Consider the following 20,811-nt stretch of genomic DNA (forward strand, 5'->3'; position numbering starts at 1 on the left):
TCAGTAAGTAGTAAGAGCCAGATTTCAGTGTTGCTTGAATTAGTCTGGGCTATTGGCAGAGAAGAATGAATGAGTGAATCACATTTGATGCTTGGTTCCACAAGTTTAGGACTAATATTAGAGGTATGAGAGACAATGTGGATAAAGGGACATTTTTAGAGCTAACCCGTAGTGAGTGACCCACAGAGATCATTAAACCTAACACAAGTCAAAGCTTACAGATGAAGCTAGAAATAAGTTACAGTGTTGGTCCTTGGAGAACTTGGAGTCTCAGTAGGTTAAAATAATAATGAACACATCACACATATAAAATGTTAAGATAGAATTAAGTTTTTGGAGTTTGGGCAGTGGCACACCTGGTTGAACAAACATGTTATAGTGCACAAAGACCTGAGTTCAAGCCCCTAGGCCCCACCTGCAGGAGGGAAGCTTCACAAGCAGTGAGGCAATGCTGCAGATGTCTCTCTCTTCCTCTCTATCTCCCCCTCTCCTCTCAGTTCCTGTCTCTATCCAAAATAAATAAATGAATAAATAAATAAATAAAATTTAAAAGGTTGAAATTTTCATCAGTGACCAGAGGTAATTTACAAGGACTTGGATCCATAGAAACTAGATTTTTGGAAAAAGAAAATTACTTATTCATGGGGGGAGACAGAGACCAGAAAGCATCACTCTTACATATGCCATGGTGCAAATCATGCACTCAATCACTGAAGCACCTGCCCAACTAAAACAAAAGATTTCTTTAGCAAAAGGAAAGAAGGAAAAGTTTCAGCACATTTTTTGTCTATGTAGCCTCTTTCTTGCTAGTAACTTGTATCTGGCCACAGTAATGCGATAATGTGAGGTACCCAGATCATCAAGTGGATTGCTTCCAAGAAATGGTTGCTCGCATGTAATTAATGCAATCAGCAGTTCTTTCATTCATTTAGAGAATACTTACTTATTGCATACTGAGTGTCAGAGTCTGTATTAGGAAAGTATGTCAAGAGGAGAAGAGAAATAAGACTTGTGGAAAAAACTTGGTACTTGTATGTAAAAGCCCAAATTAGAATTATCACCTTGACAAATTATTTAATTCTTCTGGAACTCAGTTTTCTCAGCTGCCAAATGAGATTGAAAATAATATCAATGTCACCAGGTTATTTTCTAATATTACATAAAATGATGATGCTCAAAGACTACCTGGATTCTTATAAGCCCTCAACAAAGTCTGGTATTTTTCATGATGTGTCCTGGACACTTACCACCCAAAAGACAAATTAAAAACCAAACAAAGCACCACATGGCACAAAGTGAAAAGAAATCTGTGTTCTTGGAAAAGACAAGTAAAACTACACAAATGATTTTTAAAACTCCATCCATAAACATTGATCTGGACACTTAAGTGGTTTGCAGTCAACCAATATTGACTGATCCCCAGTCTTATTCCTTCCTGTAGGGGCATCAGAACTTCTCTTTTAGAGCTATCCAATCTTTAATGAGGAGGACTGTCAGTTTCCTTAGTCCTGATTTTGTTAATTTTCAATTGATAGACAAGAAGTGAGAGAGACAATAGCTGCCTTGAAACATTCTTCTAGAATTATGGGGGGCTGATCCAGCATTACTCCCTCCAAAGTATAGCAGAGTACATCTTCAGACCTTGTGGCTTCTCTAGCATGGGTGAAATGTAGGACTTCTCAAGGAGCAGAATGCCAAGATTTGCATCCATTCATCATTTAGTCATTTCTGTGATTTTATGACGTAACAACTTATGGACTAAAAGCTGCTTTTCAGTGAAGAATCCTCAATGTAAAACCCTATGAAGAGCCTGAATTTTTTATGTGTGTGTAATTAAAATAGTTTCATTTTATTTTTTAAAAAAGTTTGTCACAAACATTAATTTTGGAAAAATTACCTCATGCCACTCTGTTGCTAACATTCACCTCTTCTGTTTCTTGTCTTTCTCTTTTCTTAAACAGAATGCTACAACATTTCATGTCACTGTCCAAGATGATAATAACATCATTGTTTCTCTAGAAGCTTCAGATGTCACAAATCCTTCATCTGTCTATGTTGTGAAGATAACTGGAGAATCAAAAAATTACTTCTTTGAATTTGAGGAATTCAACAGTACCTTGCCTCCTCCTGTTATCTTTAAGGCCAGTTATCATGGCCTTTATTATATTATCACTCTGGTAGTGGTAAATGGTAATGTGGTCTCCAAGCCGACCAGATCAATCACTGTGTTAACAAGTAAGTGTTATCTTGCTCTCTGTGCTGCTTCTTGGGGGACATACTTATGGGACTTTATTGACTGAGTCCATGAGAATGGCAAGACCAACTGCTCTCAAGTTAAATTACATAGATTCAGAATTCCGCTTCACATGAGAAATACAAAACATGATGTTTTACTATAGCTTTTTACTAACCAAACATGAGTTTTAAACCAAAGACTGTCAATCTCAGTAAGCGAATATGTTTTGAGATTGGATGACAATTTCAGATTCATGAGTGGACAGTCTAATTTTCTGTGATACAGCTTAATGGATTGGTCATAACTAAATGTAGTCTTACATTAAGCAATTTGGGTTTTGAGAAAATGAGTTTACAATTGTTTAGCTTATTCAAATGCAATTATTATGTTTTTAGCTGAGAGAAAAAGATCATCATCCTTTATTTCCCATCTCACTCTCTAATAGCCTTAGCTTCTGCCTGAGAAAGATGCCAAGAAAAAAAAAAAAGTGACATTTTAGCTTTCAGAAGTTCAGGTCTTGAAGAGTTAATGCTGCGTTAGTGAAATACCTCACTTGGGTAATACACTGCTCTGCCATAATGGCAACCTAGGTTCGAACCTATCCCCCATCACATTGAAGGGAGTTTTGGTGCTGTGGCCTCTCTCTGTGTCTGAGTGTCTATTTCTCACTACAAACAGACAAAGTAATCACCATGGACAAAGACATGGGTTCAAGGCCCTAGCATCACGTGGGAGCTCTATGAATGGCGAGTGCCATGGTGTCTCTCATTCTGTGTTTCCTTATCTCTCTCTCTCTGTGTGCATCTGTGTCTTAAATGGAAAAAAAAAAAAACTTAAGTCCTCTGGGAACAGTGTAATCTCATATCCATGGCAAAGTTCAGATAACTATAAAATAGTTAGTGCTGACTTTAGGAATCTTCTAGGAATGCTTTACTGTGTGTTGTTTTCACTTTATTCTCTGTCTTTAATACTTATTCTCAAAGAAATTTTGACTCCACTGTTTACACTGAATTATGAAAAAAAGTGTCATCTACAAGATGATAGATTTTATCACGAGAGCAACTTAATGTATAAGCAAAGTTCTTTTTGTTCATTGTTCTTCACTATAAAATTTCCAGTGACTGCAACTTCTTAGACCCCCAACTGTATATGATCACTCTGGCTAGAATTAAGGAAAAGGACATAGTGACCTTTTTAGATAAAAGTTAAGAGAAATACTTTTAAAAACAAGAAGCCAGAATCAACATAGAGGATACATTTTTTAAGATGTCAAAAATTAATTAATATTTTCCCTGGCAGAGTCCCAAGTATTGTTAAGTTTTGAGTTTTTAAAACTAGGAATGGCATAGACCCAAGACTTTCAAGGTTTATGGATATAATGAACTAAATTAGGACCTAGGTGAATTAAAGAGCTCACTTGGTAAAATGGGAGTCTTGAACAAGTTCCAGGAAAAAAAAGGTGAATTAGGAGTATTTAATAGATTGAGCCAGCCAATCTGGTTATAGAAGGACTATGATAAAAACTTGAAATCAAAAGCTTTCTCTTACTCATCTTCATAATTTCATAAGTGTCTTGCATGAGCTGTAGACTTAATAGCTGATCAATAAATAATAATTCAGTTTAGTTGAGCAAGAAACAGGAGAAAGAACCAAAAGGAAGAGAGAGACACCAAGACAAAATGCAAAATAAAACTAACAAATGGTGATGAGCCAGTGTTTATTAGCATCCACTCCACCACTCCTGATCACAGCTGGAGGAATCAGACCTCTAGCTAATGGTTAAAGAAGAAATTTGTTTAAGTGCTAAAGATTTTCTGGAATACCTCCTTAATGCATGTGCATTGAGCTGCAAAACTTTTCTTCAAAAACATCCACAGTATGTTCTGTATACTTCCATGATTCTTCTTTGACATGCAGGATTATAAATGTGTTGTCAAATAGCCAACTATGTAGTGACTTGGAGATATTTATTATGGATTTCCAGGCAACTCCTGTTGTGGTCAGACCATTTCACATTGTTGTGTAATTCCAGTAGGTTGCTGAAGTTTGTCTTAAGGCCCAAAGTTTGCCTTTTCTTGTATATATATATATATATATATATATATATATATATATATATATATATATATATATATATATATATATATATATACCTGCAGACCTGCTTCACGGCCTGTGAAGCAACTCCCCTGTAGGTGGGGAGCTGGGGACTCAAACTGGGATCCTTACGCCAGTCCTTGCGTTTCGTACTACATGCACTTAATCTGCTGCGCTCCCACCTGACTCCCATTTTTCTTGTTTTTCATTCCGTGAATACTTGGCGGAATTTTATAAATATCAAGAGGTCAAGTTAGTTGCTCAACTTTTCATTACCTCTTACCTGTCTACTCCTTCTAACAATGGCTGATAATGTAAAAGACTAGATTTGTCAATTTCTCCTGTCATTTCTTTGACTTTATCTTGATGTTGAAAGGTGCCAAGTCTCTGGGGTTGGTGTGTTCTTGATGAGCTGTTCTTAAACACAGTGTCATCTACCCTACGTAATGTATTTTGTGCTTGGAGTCTATTTGGTCTAGCATTGCTATCAATATTTCAGCTTTCTATTGTTCTTTATTTTCGTGGTATACTTGTTTAGTATTTTATTTTCAACATACCCATGTTTTTATATATTTATCTTAAATTTACTGTGTATTTATTTAAATATGCTTCTTGCCAATTGTATAGATGTAGAGGATGCTTTTTTTTCAACCTAAAATTGAAAACTCAACCTAAAATCTGCCTTTTAGCTGGAGTGTAGTAAAGATGGAATATTAACTACATATGTAATATAAAATTTTCTAATAGGTATGTTAAAAAAACTCTCCAAAAAGGTGAAATTAACTTTAATAATATGGTGTATTTCACCCACTACATGCAAAATATTATTTCTGTATATTTGAGTGTAAACATATATACATTTTACTTTTAGTCATAATGAATTAAACTAAAGTAAAATTTAGAATTCAGTTTCTCTGTTTTTAAATACATAACAGACATATGTAGCGAGTGGCTACCGGTTTTGACAATGTAACTTAGCTATATTTAATGCAGTTATTCATATGGGTAAATTTAAATCTACTCCATTGCTAGGCTACTAGCATATATTTGTATGTTTGCTAGAGGAGGGCTTTGAGATAGTCTGGCCACTTACTGAACTGGGTTTAAAATGTTAGTTACCTTCAGATTATCACATTTCTTATCTTTATTGGGATTCTGTCAGCAGCAGTAGAGAAGTATTAAAACTTAGTAGTTATTATTTAATGGTAAATCAGAAGACTTTATGGTAGCAGAGGTATAGTTCTGTTGCCAGAGAACCTGGCTGGGTTCTAAGGAGGGGCCTCTAGGCCAGTATTTTCCCTGAAAAGATTTGGTCAAGGTGCCTTACTGAAAGAATTACAGGGGACTCTGTGATCAGTTATGCAAAAATTCAAACTTCATTATTACTAATATGTGAGGTAAAAAAAAAAGTCATACAAAAGTGATATTAAGGTGCAGGGACAGCTCATGGGGAAAAGGAACCCCTGATTATGTATTTTACCTTTTCTTAAATTCTCAAATCTATGTCACACCTGGGCTAGCTTCCTGTTTGTCCCCTGAAATCACTTGTCTTTTCTGTTGGGTTATAGCTTCCCAGGTATGGTTACTTTACTAAAACCTCTCCCACTCTGATCATGGTATTTCTTTTTGTGATCTCCAAAGATGGTTCCACACCTTGGTGCTATCATTAAGTTCTGCCCCACTGGTACAGGGTAGCATGTGATAACATGAAATAAAGTGACCATATCTCAGCTATTTAGGGTTCCAGGCTGCCTGTCCTTCAGAATTATCCCTAACACTCCCACACCACTCCCCCACCAAAGTTCTGTGCCCTTAGGACCCCCCAACAATAACCACCATAGTTCTCCCCGGATCTTAGAGACAGGTTGATTTTTTTTTCCAAGTTTATGTGTTTCAGTTCTTTATGCTCTGCATATAAGTGAAACCATCCAGCAGTTTTCCTTCACTTTTGGTAGAGATCTCTCTCATTTTTTTGCCTCTGGGGTTATCACTGGGGCTCTGTGCCTGCACTACGAGTCTGCTGCTCCTGGTGGCCATTTTTTGTTTCTGTTTTATTGGCAAGAACAGAGAAAAAATGAGAGGGAAAGGGAAGATAGAGAAGGGGAGAGAAAGATAGACACCAGCAGACCTGCTTAATCACCTGTGAAGCACCCCCCCCCCGCGCTGGTGGGGAACCTGGGGGCTCAAACCAGCATCCTTGCACAAGCCTTTGCACTTTGTACTATGTGCACGCTTAACCTAGTGTGCCACCACCCAGCCCCCAAGATAAATCTCAATGCTCCCATTGTTTTGGGGGAGAGGGGGGCCAACCAATGCTTGTTTCCTCAATATTTAAATTTTTTTTCAAGCATTATCTCAACAAAGAATTGAGAAGAGAGCATGATTTGGGGGAATTTTAAATTTTATTTGGAAAAACTGAGAGCATGTTAGGACGAGAGAGAGAGAGAAAGAGAGAGAGATGTTAGGACATGAGAGAGAGAAACCAGATGGAGAGAAGGAAGGAGAGAGAGAGAGAGATTAATACTCACATGATGATCTGAACAGAGAGATCCAGAGAAGCTCACAGGTCTAGCTTTTAACACCTAAGCCCAGCCTCGGCCTCCACCTTTCCAAGCCACACCTGTCACTGCTCCTATTTTCTGGGGGGTACCTTCCAGGTACTTCGTGTCCCTCAGCACCACTCTAACTCAGAATCAGCAGGCCCTGAATATCTGCATTTCTCTATTTCTCCATTTCTCCCCCTTAGTAGTAGATGCTGTTGCCTTTCAGTTGGTTGAGACAGGAAAGGTTCTTGTCTTTCCCAGACCAGTTTCAAGCTTAGGCAGCCCCTCTGATACAAAGTGGCACATGGGACTTTCAGAGCCTTCCTGGTCTTTGTTTTTCACTGACAGGCTAATTCTGTTTGTTTTTTTTTTTTAATTTTATTTATAAAAAGGAAACACTGACAAAACCATAGGATAAGAGGGGTACAACTCCACATAATTCCCACCACCAGAACTCTGTATCCCACCCATCCCCTCCCCTAATAGCTTTCCTATTCTTTAACCCTCTGGGAGTATGGACCCAAGGTCATTGTGGGATGCAGAAGGTGGAAGGTCTGGCTTTTGTAATTGCTTCCCTGCTGAACATGGGCTAATTCTGTTTTTAATCAATGCAAAGTCTGGGATGGTAGAGTCTTCTGCTTCTTTACTTTATTTGGTCTCAGTGCATAATCATGGATCCAGAAGTGTTTTCTACCCCTCCAGCAGGCACAGACATCTTTTACTTCTTCCAGCCCCTCTGGAGGGGAGGGAAGAACAGGGAGAGAAAGATAGTTCTGCCCCTCCCCAGTGCATTAAGGCTTCTACTTTGTGTATAAGAAAAGTTCAGAGGTCGAGTGGTAGTGCAGCGGGTTAAGCGCATATGATGCAAAGCACAAGGACCAGAGTAAGGATCTGGGTTCAAATCCCTTGCTCCCAACCTGCAGGAGAGTCACTTCACAAGCAGTGAAGCAGGCCTGCAGGTATCTATCTTTCTATCCCCTCTCTATCTTTCCCTCCTTTCTCCATTTCTCTCTGTCCTATCCAACAGCAACAACAATGGGAAAAAAAAAAAAAAAAAAAGGCCTCCAGGAGCAGTGAATCCATAGTGCAGGTAACCCTGGAGGCAAAAAGAAAAAAAAAAAAAAGGAAGAAAAAGATAGAATAATAATATATCCTCAAGAGACAGCCCCAAATTTCCAGGCCCTCTGACTTTTAAAGTGGGTTTTGAGAGCTGAAGTGGACCCTAGGGAATTCACTTTTGCCCTTCTAGGCTGGCTGCAGGGGGAGGGGCAGCTTGCTAATGTCCTCCCAGCACCCTCCAGGAGTCTTGCCCTAGGCAGGTCCCTAATATCCCCACCTACTGATTCTCCAGTTCAGCTACTCACAGCCTTTCTGCACTAATTAAAATCTGAGCTGCTTCTTCTTCTTCTGCCACACTCTGCTACTTACTGTCTCCCATGTCAACATGAGGGCCTTGTCACCTTTGAGAGATTTAATTTGTTCGGTGTTTGTCTTGCAGTCTCATGTCTGGGAAAAACTCTTGAAAAGTTACAACTGCCTTGATTATTAAACTTTTTTTTTCTTGTGTTTGGCTACTAGGAGGAAGGGAGAGAGGGATTTTGACTTGCTGTTTTTCTACATACTAAGTGAGTAAGGAATCTTACATTGATTTCTAAAGAGTACATTTAAATTATGATGGCTTTTGTGTCTTTGATACCAATTTAATAAATAATAACACCATCACAGATTTTGAAAGTGGCATTGGTTGAGAATATAAGAACAAGGGCCAGACGGTGGCACACCTATTGAGCACACACATTATAGTGCACAAGGACCTAGGTTCAAGCCCCTAGTCCCCACCTGCATGGGAAAAGCTTCACAACAGGTGAAGCAGGGCTGCAGGTGTGTGTGTGTGTGTGTGTGTGTGTGTGGTGTGTGTGTGTGTGTGTGTGTGTGTGTGTAAGACCCCTTCCCCTCTCAATTTCTCTCTGTACCTATCCAATAATAAAGAAGAAAAAATATTTTTAAAAAGAATATAAGAACTGTAGATTAATGCTCAAATATTTTGTAACAGTAGGCAATCAGTGATATGTTGGCTCCAGCTCTCTTAAAAGAAAGCAGGTTGAAGCCCACAATGACCAAGATTACTTTTGAACTGTTATAGTGGGTATTTTGCCAGTTAATGCTGCTTCTTGCCATCTTTTATCTTTCCAATGGAAAACTGTTTTATATAATTCAGAAAGTTTCTGTGGTATTTGCTCAGATCTGACACATTGCTCTTGAGAATCAAAGGGCACATTTGTTGGAGTCATTTATTGTGTGCTAGTTGCTGGTACTGATGAGCTAAGCGGTGACCAAGCAACTAGCTCTATGTCTGTCCTTTGATATTTTTCTATTATTCTCAGTGGATACTCTCAAAGAACGCTGAGAAATGTAGGGAAGAAAAAGTTCAGCACAAACAGGTTGCCTGGTCAGTTCACAGTGTCTGTAGAAAATTTCACTTGGAGAGTGGGCTGCTTCATCCTGCACATAAGCCAGGTTCAAGACCCCCCACTACAGTAAAGAAAGCTTTGTTGCTGTGGTTTTTTCTGTCTCCTACCTGTCTGAAGAAGTCAGCCTGGTTAGGTGAAGCCCCAATGACAAAGGGAGAAAGAGAGGGGGAGAGAGAATGAGAGAAGAGGGAGAGGGAAAGGGAAAGGAAAGAAAAGGAGGAGAAGAGGAGAGGGGAAGAGAGGGAAAAAAAGGGGGAGGAGAGGAGAAGGGAAGTGAGGAAAGAAAGGAAGAGAAAGATGTTTCACTAGCCCTTTGGCTCTGACCTAAGGGTTAAGCTGATTGAGAACCTTCAATTTGTTACACACATGACAAAGAATAGTTTCTTTTTTTTTTAAATTTATTTTTATTTATTTATTCCCTTTTGTTGCCCTTGTTGTTTTATTGTTGTAGTTATTATTGATGTCATTGTTGTTAGATAGGACAGAGAGAAATGGAGAGAGATGGGGAAGACAGAGAGGGGGAGAGAAAGACAGACACCTGCAGACCTGCTTCACTGCCTGTGAAGGGACCTGCCTGCAGGTGGGGAGCTGGGGGCTCAAACCGGGATCCTGACGCCGGTCCTTGAGCTTAGCGCCACCTGCGCTTAACCCGCTGCGCTACAGCCCGACTCCCAAAGAATAGTTTCTTAATAACTAAAATGATTCTTGAGCACAGTTGCTTAGAAACTAGACACTTATCTACATATAGGTATCTTCTGTATTAGAGTACCTCTTAGAGAGAGTGGCTGTAGACATTGAATGAAGACTCTTTTTGCCTTCTTCTGGCCAGTGATGCACAGGGGATCAGGGAGAGAGAATGAGGCAAATACAAAGGTTTTATGAACCAGTTCAGAAATAGTCACCAAGAGAAGGATGGACAGAAAAAAAGGAGCCTCACAGGTGAGATAGAAAGGTCTAGCTGCCTCGCACTGGGCAGGAAACTGGGTCTGTGGGAAACTGGGTGGAAGAATGTGTCTGTAACCACCCTGGAGTCTGGGGGCAGATGTCTATTCAGTTGCCTCTACTCTGTATATCCTTTGACATGCAGAGTGGCTGAAGCTGTTTGTTAAGTTTTTGCCTTGTAAGCGCCTTAAGCCTGAAGGTATTTCATAGTTAGCCTTGTTTTATAAATGATTTTTATGATACAGCATTGAAGAACACACATAGAGACACTCTACTAATATAATTCTCTACATAAATTCATCCTTTTTATTTTAAAGTATTTATTTATAAAATGGAAACACTGGCAAGGCCATAGGAGGGGATAAGAGGGGTACAATTCCCACCACCAGAGCTCCCTGTCCCATCCCCTCCCCTGATAGCTTTCCTATTCTTTAACCATGTGGGAGTATGGACCCAGGGTCACTGTGGGAGCAGAAGGTAGAAGGTCTGGCTTCTATAGTAGCTTCCCTGCTGAACATGGGCTTTGGCAGGTCGATCCATACTCCCATCAAGTCTCTCTCTTTCCATAAATTCATCCTTTTAAAGTTAAACAACTCATTTTATTTGTTTTACATGCAGTCTCTTAGCTATGACATAAGTATCAGATAAATAAGGAGAAGCAAAAGTATCCACACTCAGAGATGGTTTATTCTAGTGGAAAGGCAAATAAACCATGACAAGAGATGATAAATACTCTGGAGAATAGCGTAAGAAGAGTGCCTCAGGACTCTTGTTTCAAAACTCATAAGGAAATCTGTGCTAAGTTATGATACCAACAGAATAGCAATACTTCATATTATACTTTACATGGCAGTGAAACAAAACATTAGTCGTGATGATCAAAGTGGTAAATGTGAGAACTGCATTTATTTTAAAAGTTCATGGAATAGTTAAAAAATGGCAGAAATAGGACAGTATACACAAATTTAAATATTTAAAAATGAATACTAGGAGGCCAGGCAGTGGTGTACCCTTTGGAGCACAAACTGTTAGAAATGAATAATACAGGGGTCAGGCAGTAGCACAGTGGGTTAAGTGCACATAGTATGAAGCAAGGACCACACAAGAACCCTGGTTTGAGCTCCAGTCTCCTCACCTGCAGGGGGAACACTTCATAGGTGGTGAAGCAGGTCTATAGGTGTCTCTATCTCTCCCTCTCTATCTCACCCTAATCTCTCAGTTTCTCTCTGTCCTATACAGTGAAAAAAATAAGATGAAAAAGAAAAATAAAGATAACCTTGAAGGCAAAAAAAATAAGTAAAAGGAATAATACAGTAATTTTTAATAATTTAATTGGTTGAAGCAGATAAAAATAGCTAAATCAGATTTAAAGTTAACACACTGAAAATCTTCAGTAGATGGGACATGCTATGTACTGATTAAATGGAGCTAGTGAATTGAAAGTTAATGTTGTACACTTGCCCCATAAGTCAGCCCACTGAAATAAGGTAGAGGTGGGAAGGTTGGAGTAAGTCAAGTTCCCTAACTGCCTAGACCATAGCCCTAGGCACAAGTATTAGCTTTTGCTTCAACATTTAGTGTCTTAGATTTGCAAGATGATCAGACTCTGATAATGGGATTAAATTGTTCATGGAGCTCTAAAAATGTAACTGAAAACATAGCTCTGTAAACATCTAAATCAACTACAGCTTTAGGTCAGACATATCAAGACCTTTTGGCCTTGTAAGTATCTAAAATACAAGGAGGTTCAGATACCACTAAAAGGGCTCAAAGCATGGCGAAGTCAAGTATATTAATATAGATACTAACCACTAGATTATCATAGAAAACAAACCCCCCAACTAACCTGGTTATAATAATAATTAATTATTGATATTTTAACTCTTTCTAAGACTATAAGAAACCCCTTTCAGTCTCCTTAAGACCCTCATCTCTCCTAACCCTGGTCCTCTAAGACATGGCCATACTTCTTGATATTTCTTCTGTATGATTCCTTACCTCCAAACCACCTCTGTCAACTTCAGCCAAATTGATACTGGTGCTGCCACCCCACATTATGCTACTACTGAAATCCTACTGTGGACTGTATGTAACCAGAGATACTGAGTCTGAGAAGTCAACCTCACAACTCTTCAAATCTGGTGAGATCTTTCCTAACACATGGGACTACCTACATCCATGTTAGATGGCATGTCATTTAACTAAGTAAAAGATACCAGATATAGGCTAGGGTTTAGGGTACTGGATATAGGTGTACACGTATCCATAAACAAAGGGCAATTATATAACTCAAATCAAAGTGTTCAGTAATGGTTGAAGTGCCTAAATAAGGCATTATAAATTTTATAATTGATTGGACTTAGACCAAATTAACTGGGCAGCCTAGCAGAAAGAAGATAGATCCCAAAAACGTAATTCTGGCTGGGCTCAACAAATGACACTCAATGCCTAAACAACTGAGAGAAAATCTAAGATCATCAGATAAAGAGAGGACTACAAAAGTTGAATAAGGACAAGAGACTGGCCCACTTAATAATGGCCCGTTTGGTTAGTATCACACCACCTCATCATCTGGGGCCCTAGTTAGGGAATCCTTGGATTCCCATACACATATGATGGCCCTAGACCTATAAAAGGTCCCTCTTTCCCCATTACCACTCCATAAGGAAATGAATCTTGTGAGCCCTTCCAGGACCTTGTCCTCACCATAAAGCAATGAGTGACCTACATCTCATGTGGAATCTGAAGGTATTATAGGAAACACACCTTTTAAGTGTAGATATTTTTAAATTTCTCTTAAAGTTTAATAGCTTGCAGCAACAATAAGAAAATCACAAACCAACATATCTGTCTTCTAATCCTTCTGTATCTCTTGAATTTCAACGTTTTCCTTTGATATACAGACTTGGTGTCTCAGGGCATGAAATACCTCTGACTCCTCTTTTCAGTAGACAGCATGCTGGTGAGGGAGTGAAACTGACTATAATGGAAGAATTATACCTGGTACTTAGATCCAGAGTCAACAGGTGGTTTTTTTCCCTGCTATTATAAAATTTAATGCAATGTAAAGTCCTTGTAGTGAGTCAGATCTTTGGGAGTAAGAGGGCAAGGTTCCAGATCTTTATTGGTTTATTTATTTATTTATTTATTTTGCCTACAGAGTTGTTGCTGGCTCTTGGTGCCTGCAAATCCACTGCTCCTGATGGTGAATGTTTTTTTGTTGCTGCTGCTGCTGTTAGGACAGAGAGAAATTGAGAGAGAAGGGGATTATGGAAAGGGGGAGAAACTTGTGAAGCGGCCCCCCTGCATGTGGGGAGCACCTGCTTGAACTGGGATCCTTGTGCAGGACCTCACCCATTGTACTATATGTGCCACCTCCTGGCCCCTGGATTTATTTATTTTTTTTATGTGCATAACATTCAATCAAGTTCCCTTTAATTGATAGCTCAAGGGAAAGACAAAACTGTAATAGAAACAATTTAACCATGAATATAGTTAAGCATCTACAGAAGCAGGATCACCAAATATGCAGTAATCAGAAGACCTTCCTAATTTTCTGACATACTGCCTTCATTTTTTGGAAAAATTACAAAAAGAATAAAAACTTTAATGTGTGTGTGTGTGTGTGTGTGTGTGTGTGTGTGTTTACCCCATTCTGGATTTTTTTCAAGAACAAAAATAAGTTTTTGAGGAATATAATGAAAGACAATTAGCTACAGATTGAAAGTATCTTCTTAAAAATCCATTGAATGAACTAAGTTAAATCTTGAATTCTTTGTTACTGAAACATATTTTAAAGTTGTAGACTTAAAACTAAGAATATGGTTGTAATCTAGACTATCTGTGATATTTCAACAATGCTCTAAATTTAAGACTTTGAATCAAATTGTTTTACTATAATATAATAGTCTACGCCAAGCCAAATCATTTAAAAGACTTCTCAAATAAAATAAACACAAAGGGGCTAGGTGGTGGCGCACCCAATTGAGTGCACATGTCACCATGCACAAGGACCTGGATTCAGGCCCTTAGTCCCCACAAATGGTGAAACGTCAGGTAATCTCTTTTATCTCTCCCTCTCTATTTCTCCTCCCACCCCCAATGTCCTATCAAATAAGAAAGAAAGAAAAAAAGAAAGAGAAAAAAAATAAAGAGAAGGTGGCAAGTGCCGAGCCCTGTTGATAACCCTGGTGGCAATTAGAACAGTTAAAAAAATAAATAAATGCAAGTAAAAACATATCTAGTGTTCTTTCAGAGGGATCCCTGTCATTTTATAAGGCTTTTGAAAAACAAAATCTGAAAGAAATGCAAACATACATCAATCACAGGTCATTTTATTATTTTTTTAAATTTAGCACTAAGAATGGTTTGTGATAATTAACAAATTATCACATGTCTGGGTAATTTTTATTTGTTTAATGGTGTTAATATTCTCTCGAGATCTCAGGTTTGCTGCAAAAATCAAATAGTGAAAATGAATGTTCTTTCAAAGGCAGGAACAGATATGAAATGTAATTTATTAATAATTGGTAAGGTGGACACTCATGAGTACTGAGAAGTTAAGTACTCCCAGAAAAGAAAACTTAGGGGTAAGTCCTATTAAGTGTGATTGGCGCTCCAAGTACTGATAATGGCCTTTCTCCCACCTCCGTCTCTATTTACCTTCCTTCTTCAGAACCTCTGCCTGTAACCAGTGTTTCCATATATGACTACAAACCTTCTCCTGAAACAGGAGTTCTTTTTGAAATTCATTATCCAGAAAAATACAACGTTTTCACGAGAGTCAACATAAGTTATTGGGAAGGGAAAGACTTCAGGACAATGCTATATAAAGGTAAGAGGCAAACAGAAGACTCGATTGAGAATGACTATGACTGATTTTACATGATTTTAACCAGATGGTTTCCTTTTTTTACTCTAAAGAATGTAATTCACTGTTTGACTTACAGATGAATCATTAAATAAGTTATTGATTCATGATAATCTTGTTATGAGGACTCTGGGAACATCTGTTTCATTAGTTTAGAGTTACATGACATGCATAAACATAAGAAGCACTTAAACTATTCAAACTAGTTATTCTTACCAAAGGCAGCATGTCTGATGCAGAAAGTATATTCAAACCTAAGTTTGTAAGCACCTCATCTAACCATTTCCTTCTGAGAGTATTAGAATGATATATTTGGAACTGAGAAGCTAGAGAAGTACCTCGGAGATAGTCCAACATTAATATCAAATGAGAAAGATGTACATTTTGATTGCTTTTTTATACATTTATCTGTATGATAAACTAAATGAACTACATTAATACTGGCTTCACTATTTTTTAAATTCATTTTATAAAATAAAAAGTATCAACAAGACCATAGGATAAGAGGGGTACAATTCCACACAGTTCCCACTGCCAGAGTTCTTTATCCCATCCCCTCCCTTGAAAGCTTCCCTATTCTTTGTCCCTCTGGGAGCATGGACCCAGAATCATTATGGGGTGCAGAAGGTGGAAGGACTGGCTTCTGTAATTGCTTCTCCGCTGAACATGGGCGTTGGCAGGTTGATCCATACTCCCAGACTCTTTCTGTCTTCCACCAGAATATAGCAGGTATGAGATGTGGGGTCTCCATTTTGGAAAAAGCTAGTAGGTCTCTTTTAAATATATTCCAAGGAGCTCATGACTTTACTAATTTTTGCCTGAGCCCAATAGCTAACATGTAGGTGGGCCAAAGGTATTGTCTGGGGAGATGGTGTTAGAGTTGGAAATAGGACTAGAAAACTGGTTCAGGGAAGATAGTAGCCCCCAGATATGGGAAAAATATATGAATACTATTAATTGTAAGCCCCATTGATTTGATATGAGGTTCATATTCAGCACAGGAGCCTATGTAACCTCTGCATCCCTGTAGGTCTGAGCTCGAATTCTGGTTTCACTATTTTTACTGAATTTTTGGAGTCTCTGTGGGGAAAGGTAAGAAAAGAGAGCCTAGGAGTTTTGGTAATTTCAGGTCTAGTCAATTACTCATGGTCAACTGGGGGACTAGAAAAGGTTAATTGATATGAAAAAGAAGAGATGGCATTTAGCTTTTTGAAAATGAATTAGTTGTAGGGGGTTGGGCAGTAGCACACCCAGCTAAGCACAGAAATTACTATGCATGAGGACCCAGGTATGAACCCCTACTCACCGCTTGTGGGGGGTGCACTTCGTGAGTGGTGAAGAAGGTCTACAGGTGCTTCTCTTTTTCTCTCTTGTCTATATCTCTCCCTCTTCTCTATCTTTCTTACTTGAACAAATCAAATTAATTATAATAGTTTAAGTACTGTGGTGACATAATGCTATATATAGCATGTTTTTCTGTGTGGCCCATACTTAATAGTGTGGTAGTTGAATGGCTGTACCTGGAAACACTAGTGAGATGAAGAATGGGTGAAATTTCATGAGAGATGTTGTCAAGAAAACCCTCACTGTGACTTGCTGCTTTTAGGTTTTTTTAATCTTTTTATTTATTGGATAGATACGGTCAGAAATGAAGATTGAAGGGGGAGAGAGAGGAAGAGAAACAGAGAGGCACCTGAAGCCCTGCATAACCATTTGCAAAGCTACTTCCACCCCACCCCCCCTGCAGCTGGGGGACTAGGGGCTTGAACCCGGTTCCTTGTGCACTGTAACATGTGCACTCATCCAGGTACGCCACCACCTGGCCCCCACTTGCTGCTTTTGCAAACTCCTTTTTCACATGATATTTTTACATGATTTTTTAATGATATATTTAGTCAATGTAAGGTTTTAAGCTTTTAAATATTTAAAAAATATTTTATTTATTCCCTTTTGTTGCCCTTATTGTTTTATTGTTGTTGTTATTGATGTCATTGTTGGATTGGACAGAGAGAAATGGAGAGAGGAGAGGAAAACAGAGAGGGAGAGAGAAAGATAGACACCTGCAGACCTGCTTCACCACTTGTGAAGCGACTCCCATGCAGGTGGGGAGCCGGGGGCTGGAACAGAATTCTTATGCAGGTCCTTGTGCTTTGTGCCACCTGCACTTAACCCGCTGTGCTACCACCTGACTCCTTATTTTAAGCTTTAAAAACATCAGTAAACACATAGATCGTGCTAATTATTACATCCTTCATTTTTAATGAAAACAGATTATTTACCTGCTTTATGGTGGTGCTGGGGTATTGACCCTGGAGCGTTGGTGCCTCAGCCATTAGAGTCTCTTTATATAACCATTATGCTATGTAGTCTCACTCTATATTTTCTTATTGATGACTTGCAAATACAAGTTAATGAATTACTGGAAAATAATCACTGAAACTTTGGTTGGTAAAGTTAAAAGTCATAAATTTGTGGCTGGATGGTGGTGCACCTGGTTGAGCACACCTCAGAATGTGGAAGGCTCTGATTCGAGCCTCCAATCTCCAGTGTGCAGTGGGGAAGCTTTGAGAGTGGCAAAGCAGTGTTGTAGGTGTCTGTCTCTTTTCCTCTCTATTACCTCCTTCCCTCTTGACTTGTAGCTGTCTCTATCCAATAAATAAAGATAATAAAAAGTCACAAATTTAAAAATAATATTCTTTTTTTTTCATTTTATTACCTTTTAAGATTATTTTGGCCACCAATTCATCATTACTTTTGATCATTTCTTTCTAACTTGGATTCAATTTTTAAGTCTGCTACTATTTTCTTTAATGTTTTTCAAATTAAATCCACTTTTCTCCTCTTTTTGAGCAGGTCCTGTATGTCAAAAAGGTGGGAATACCATTTTTCTTCCAAAACAGGTTTTATACAAGTAAAGCTAGTAAAGTATGTTTTGTGAAATCACAGTTTCCTAAGTCATGAAGTAACAAAATACATTGAATTTTATCTTAAAATATACCACTAGCATAAACCTAATATCTACACTTTCTACATATTTTTTTCATTTGAGACACAAATGAAAATAATATGTTCTTTAATAAATATTTAATTCCAATTATGATTACTGTCCCTTAGGATATCTTACAATAAAAGCCTTTCAAGATTAAGTCTAAATATCCAAATTTTCATCTTTTCATCTCTAGTCGTCTATCAATATTTTATTACTGGCCATATCAGTAGCTGAAGGAAATCATATTTTATAGTTATTTAATCACAGTGGTCTAGAGCTCCCTAGAAGCATGTGGCACTTGCACTTAGAATACCAAATTTTTAATACATTTCTATTTATCCCTTCTCAGATTTCTTTAAGGGAAAAACAGTATTTAATCACTGGCTTCCAGGAATATGCTATAGTAATATCACCTTTCAGCTGGTGTCTGAGGCAACTTTTAATAAAAGTACTCTTGTAGAGTACAGTGGTGTCAGCCATGAACCCAAACAGCATAGAACTGGTAAGTCTTCTGCAAAAATAAATTTAGTAAAATATATACATATGTATATGTTTATATATATATATATATATATATATATATCACTGTATATTACTTTCTATCATTCTAAGAAAAATCTTTTCTAGAATTAAGGAAATAATATTTCAATCTAAAACATTTCAAGACATGTTATCATTATAAAGGAAATGGGCAAAAAATCATAAACTATTTCCATATAATAATAGGTTTGTAATGTTTGAATTAAAAAGAACATGGTATTACCAAAATTTATAATTAAATGACTTAACTGGACAAGTAGACATTGGCCACTCCATAACCCAGCAAAAGCCCATAAAAGTACACTCTGTCATGTGTGCACTCAGCCAGCTGTGCCACCACCCAGCCCCCAAAAGTTTTTTTTTATGTAAAATGGAAATATTGACAAGACTATATGATAAGAGGGGTATGATTCCACACAATGCCTACCCCCCAGAACTCCATATCCAATTCCCTCCAGTGATAGCTTTCCTATTCTTTATCCCTCTGGGAATATGGACCCAGGGTCATTATGGGGTGCAGAAGGTGGAAGGTCTGGCTTCTGAAATTGCTTTTCCGCTGAACATGGGTGTTGGCAGGTTGATCCATACTCCCAGCCTGTCTTTCTCTTAATGTCTGCTCTGTTTTAGAAGTGGTTAAATAACAGTTTCCTAAATCATTAAGTAACAACATACATTGAATTTTATCTTAAAATATAACACTAGCATAAACCCAATATCTACACCACATGGATTAGCTTAGTGTCACAAAACAACATGTCTGAAGTGTTACTGGTAATGCATGAATGTGTTCATGTCATACCCAAAAATTTAAATAAACGTCTGAATTGTTTTTTATTTTTTCCTTATTTTTATGAGAGAGGCAGACAGATCAGACCACCACTCAGTTCTCGTATATATGGTGATAGGTTTAACGTAGGACTCGGCTTGTAAGTGCTAGGCCATACAATTTGGCTCTCTCAGCTCTCTTAACCCTGTATAGACACTTTGAAACACTGGGTGGAGTCAAGTGGTGGTAGACCATCTACAGTGCACATGTTATATACAGTGCACAAAGAACTTTGTTCGAGTCCTCAGCCCTCACCTGCATGTTTGGGGTAGGGGCAGCTTCACAGATGGTAAAGCAATGCTATACATAGTATCTCTCTCCCCTTCCCTCTCAATTCCTCTCTGTCTCTATCCATAAATAAATACAGTAAAGTATTTTTAAAAAGCACAATTGGTCTTGATGTAAATTGTCTGTACAATAGAAGTAAAGTTAAATTCTATTTTAGATTGTAAATCTGCTTGTGCATTTGACTTGTTCAGAAGTAGTCACTGTAATTAAGTTCAAAATTACTTGGAAATAAAACTTCTCTCTAACAGCCCCTTATCCACCCCGGAACATCTCAGTTCGTATAGTAAATCTGAATAAAAATAATTGGGAAGAGCAAAGTGGCAGTTCCCCAGAGGAATCATTCCTGAGATCACAGGATGTAACTGGAAAGGACAGACTCTTCCATTTTACAGAGGAAACTCCTGAAATTCCCTCTGGCAACATTTCTTCTCGTTGGCCTGATTTTAACAACAGTGACTACGAAGCTACATCTCAGCCTCCCTGGTGGGACAGTGCATCTGCAACTCCTGAGAGTGAGGATGAGTTTGTCAGTGTACTTCCCATGGAATATGAGGCAAATGGCACAGTCAGTGAAACCCAAAAAGCAACAACAGGCTCATTCTCTTCTTTTCCTGTGCAAATGATACTGAGCTGGTTACCACCCAGACCACCCACTGCCTTCGATGGATTCCACATTTACATAGAAAGAGAAGGTAAACTGATGGAAAAATCAGAAGGGGATGAGACATTATATAAGGAAACAGAAATACTTGATCATTCAAGTTTAGAAAGATGGGCAGTAAACATCTAAATAAAAAATAGTGAGGAAAGACCACTGAGGGAAAACATTATCTTCAAAAACATTTTGGAAGGGCCTGGTGGTAGTGCAGCAGGTTAAGCGCATATGGCGCTAAGCACAAAGACCAGTGTTGGGATCCTGCAGGGGGCATTGCTTTACAAGCCAGTGGTGAAGCAGGTCTGCAGGTGTCTCTCTCTCCACCTCTCTGTCTTCCTCTCCTCTCGATTTCTC

At 38.3% G+C, this 20,811-nt stretch overlaps 1 protein-coding gene across 2 annotated transcripts in view; it reads left to right on the forward strand.

Moving 5' to 3' along the window:
- PTPRO (protein tyrosine phosphatase receptor type O) overlaps positions 1-20,811 on the forward strand; it is a 284,837-nt gene that overhangs the window by 150,063 nt on the left and 113,963 nt on the right. For both annotated transcript variants that reach the window (XM_060194429.1, XM_060194430.1), the window contains exons 2-5: positions 1,962-2,235; positions 14,965-15,123; positions 18,498-18,650; positions 20,051-20,494. In XM_060194429.1, coding sequence (XP_060050412.1) covers positions 1,962-2,235; positions 14,965-15,123; positions 18,498-18,650; positions 20,051-20,494 — 1,030 coding nt within the window. The remainder of the gene's footprint in view (positions 1-1,961; positions 2,236-14,964; positions 15,124-18,497; positions 18,651-20,050; positions 20,495-20,811) is intronic.

Source organism: Erinaceus europaeus, chromosome 7 (genome assembly GCF_950295315.1).
Source record: "Erinaceus europaeus chromosome 7, mEriEur2.1, whole genome shotgun sequence".
In the NCBI taxonomy this organism is placed as follows: Eukaryota; Metazoa; Chordata; class Mammalia; order Eulipotyphla; family Erinaceidae; genus Erinaceus; species Erinaceus europaeus.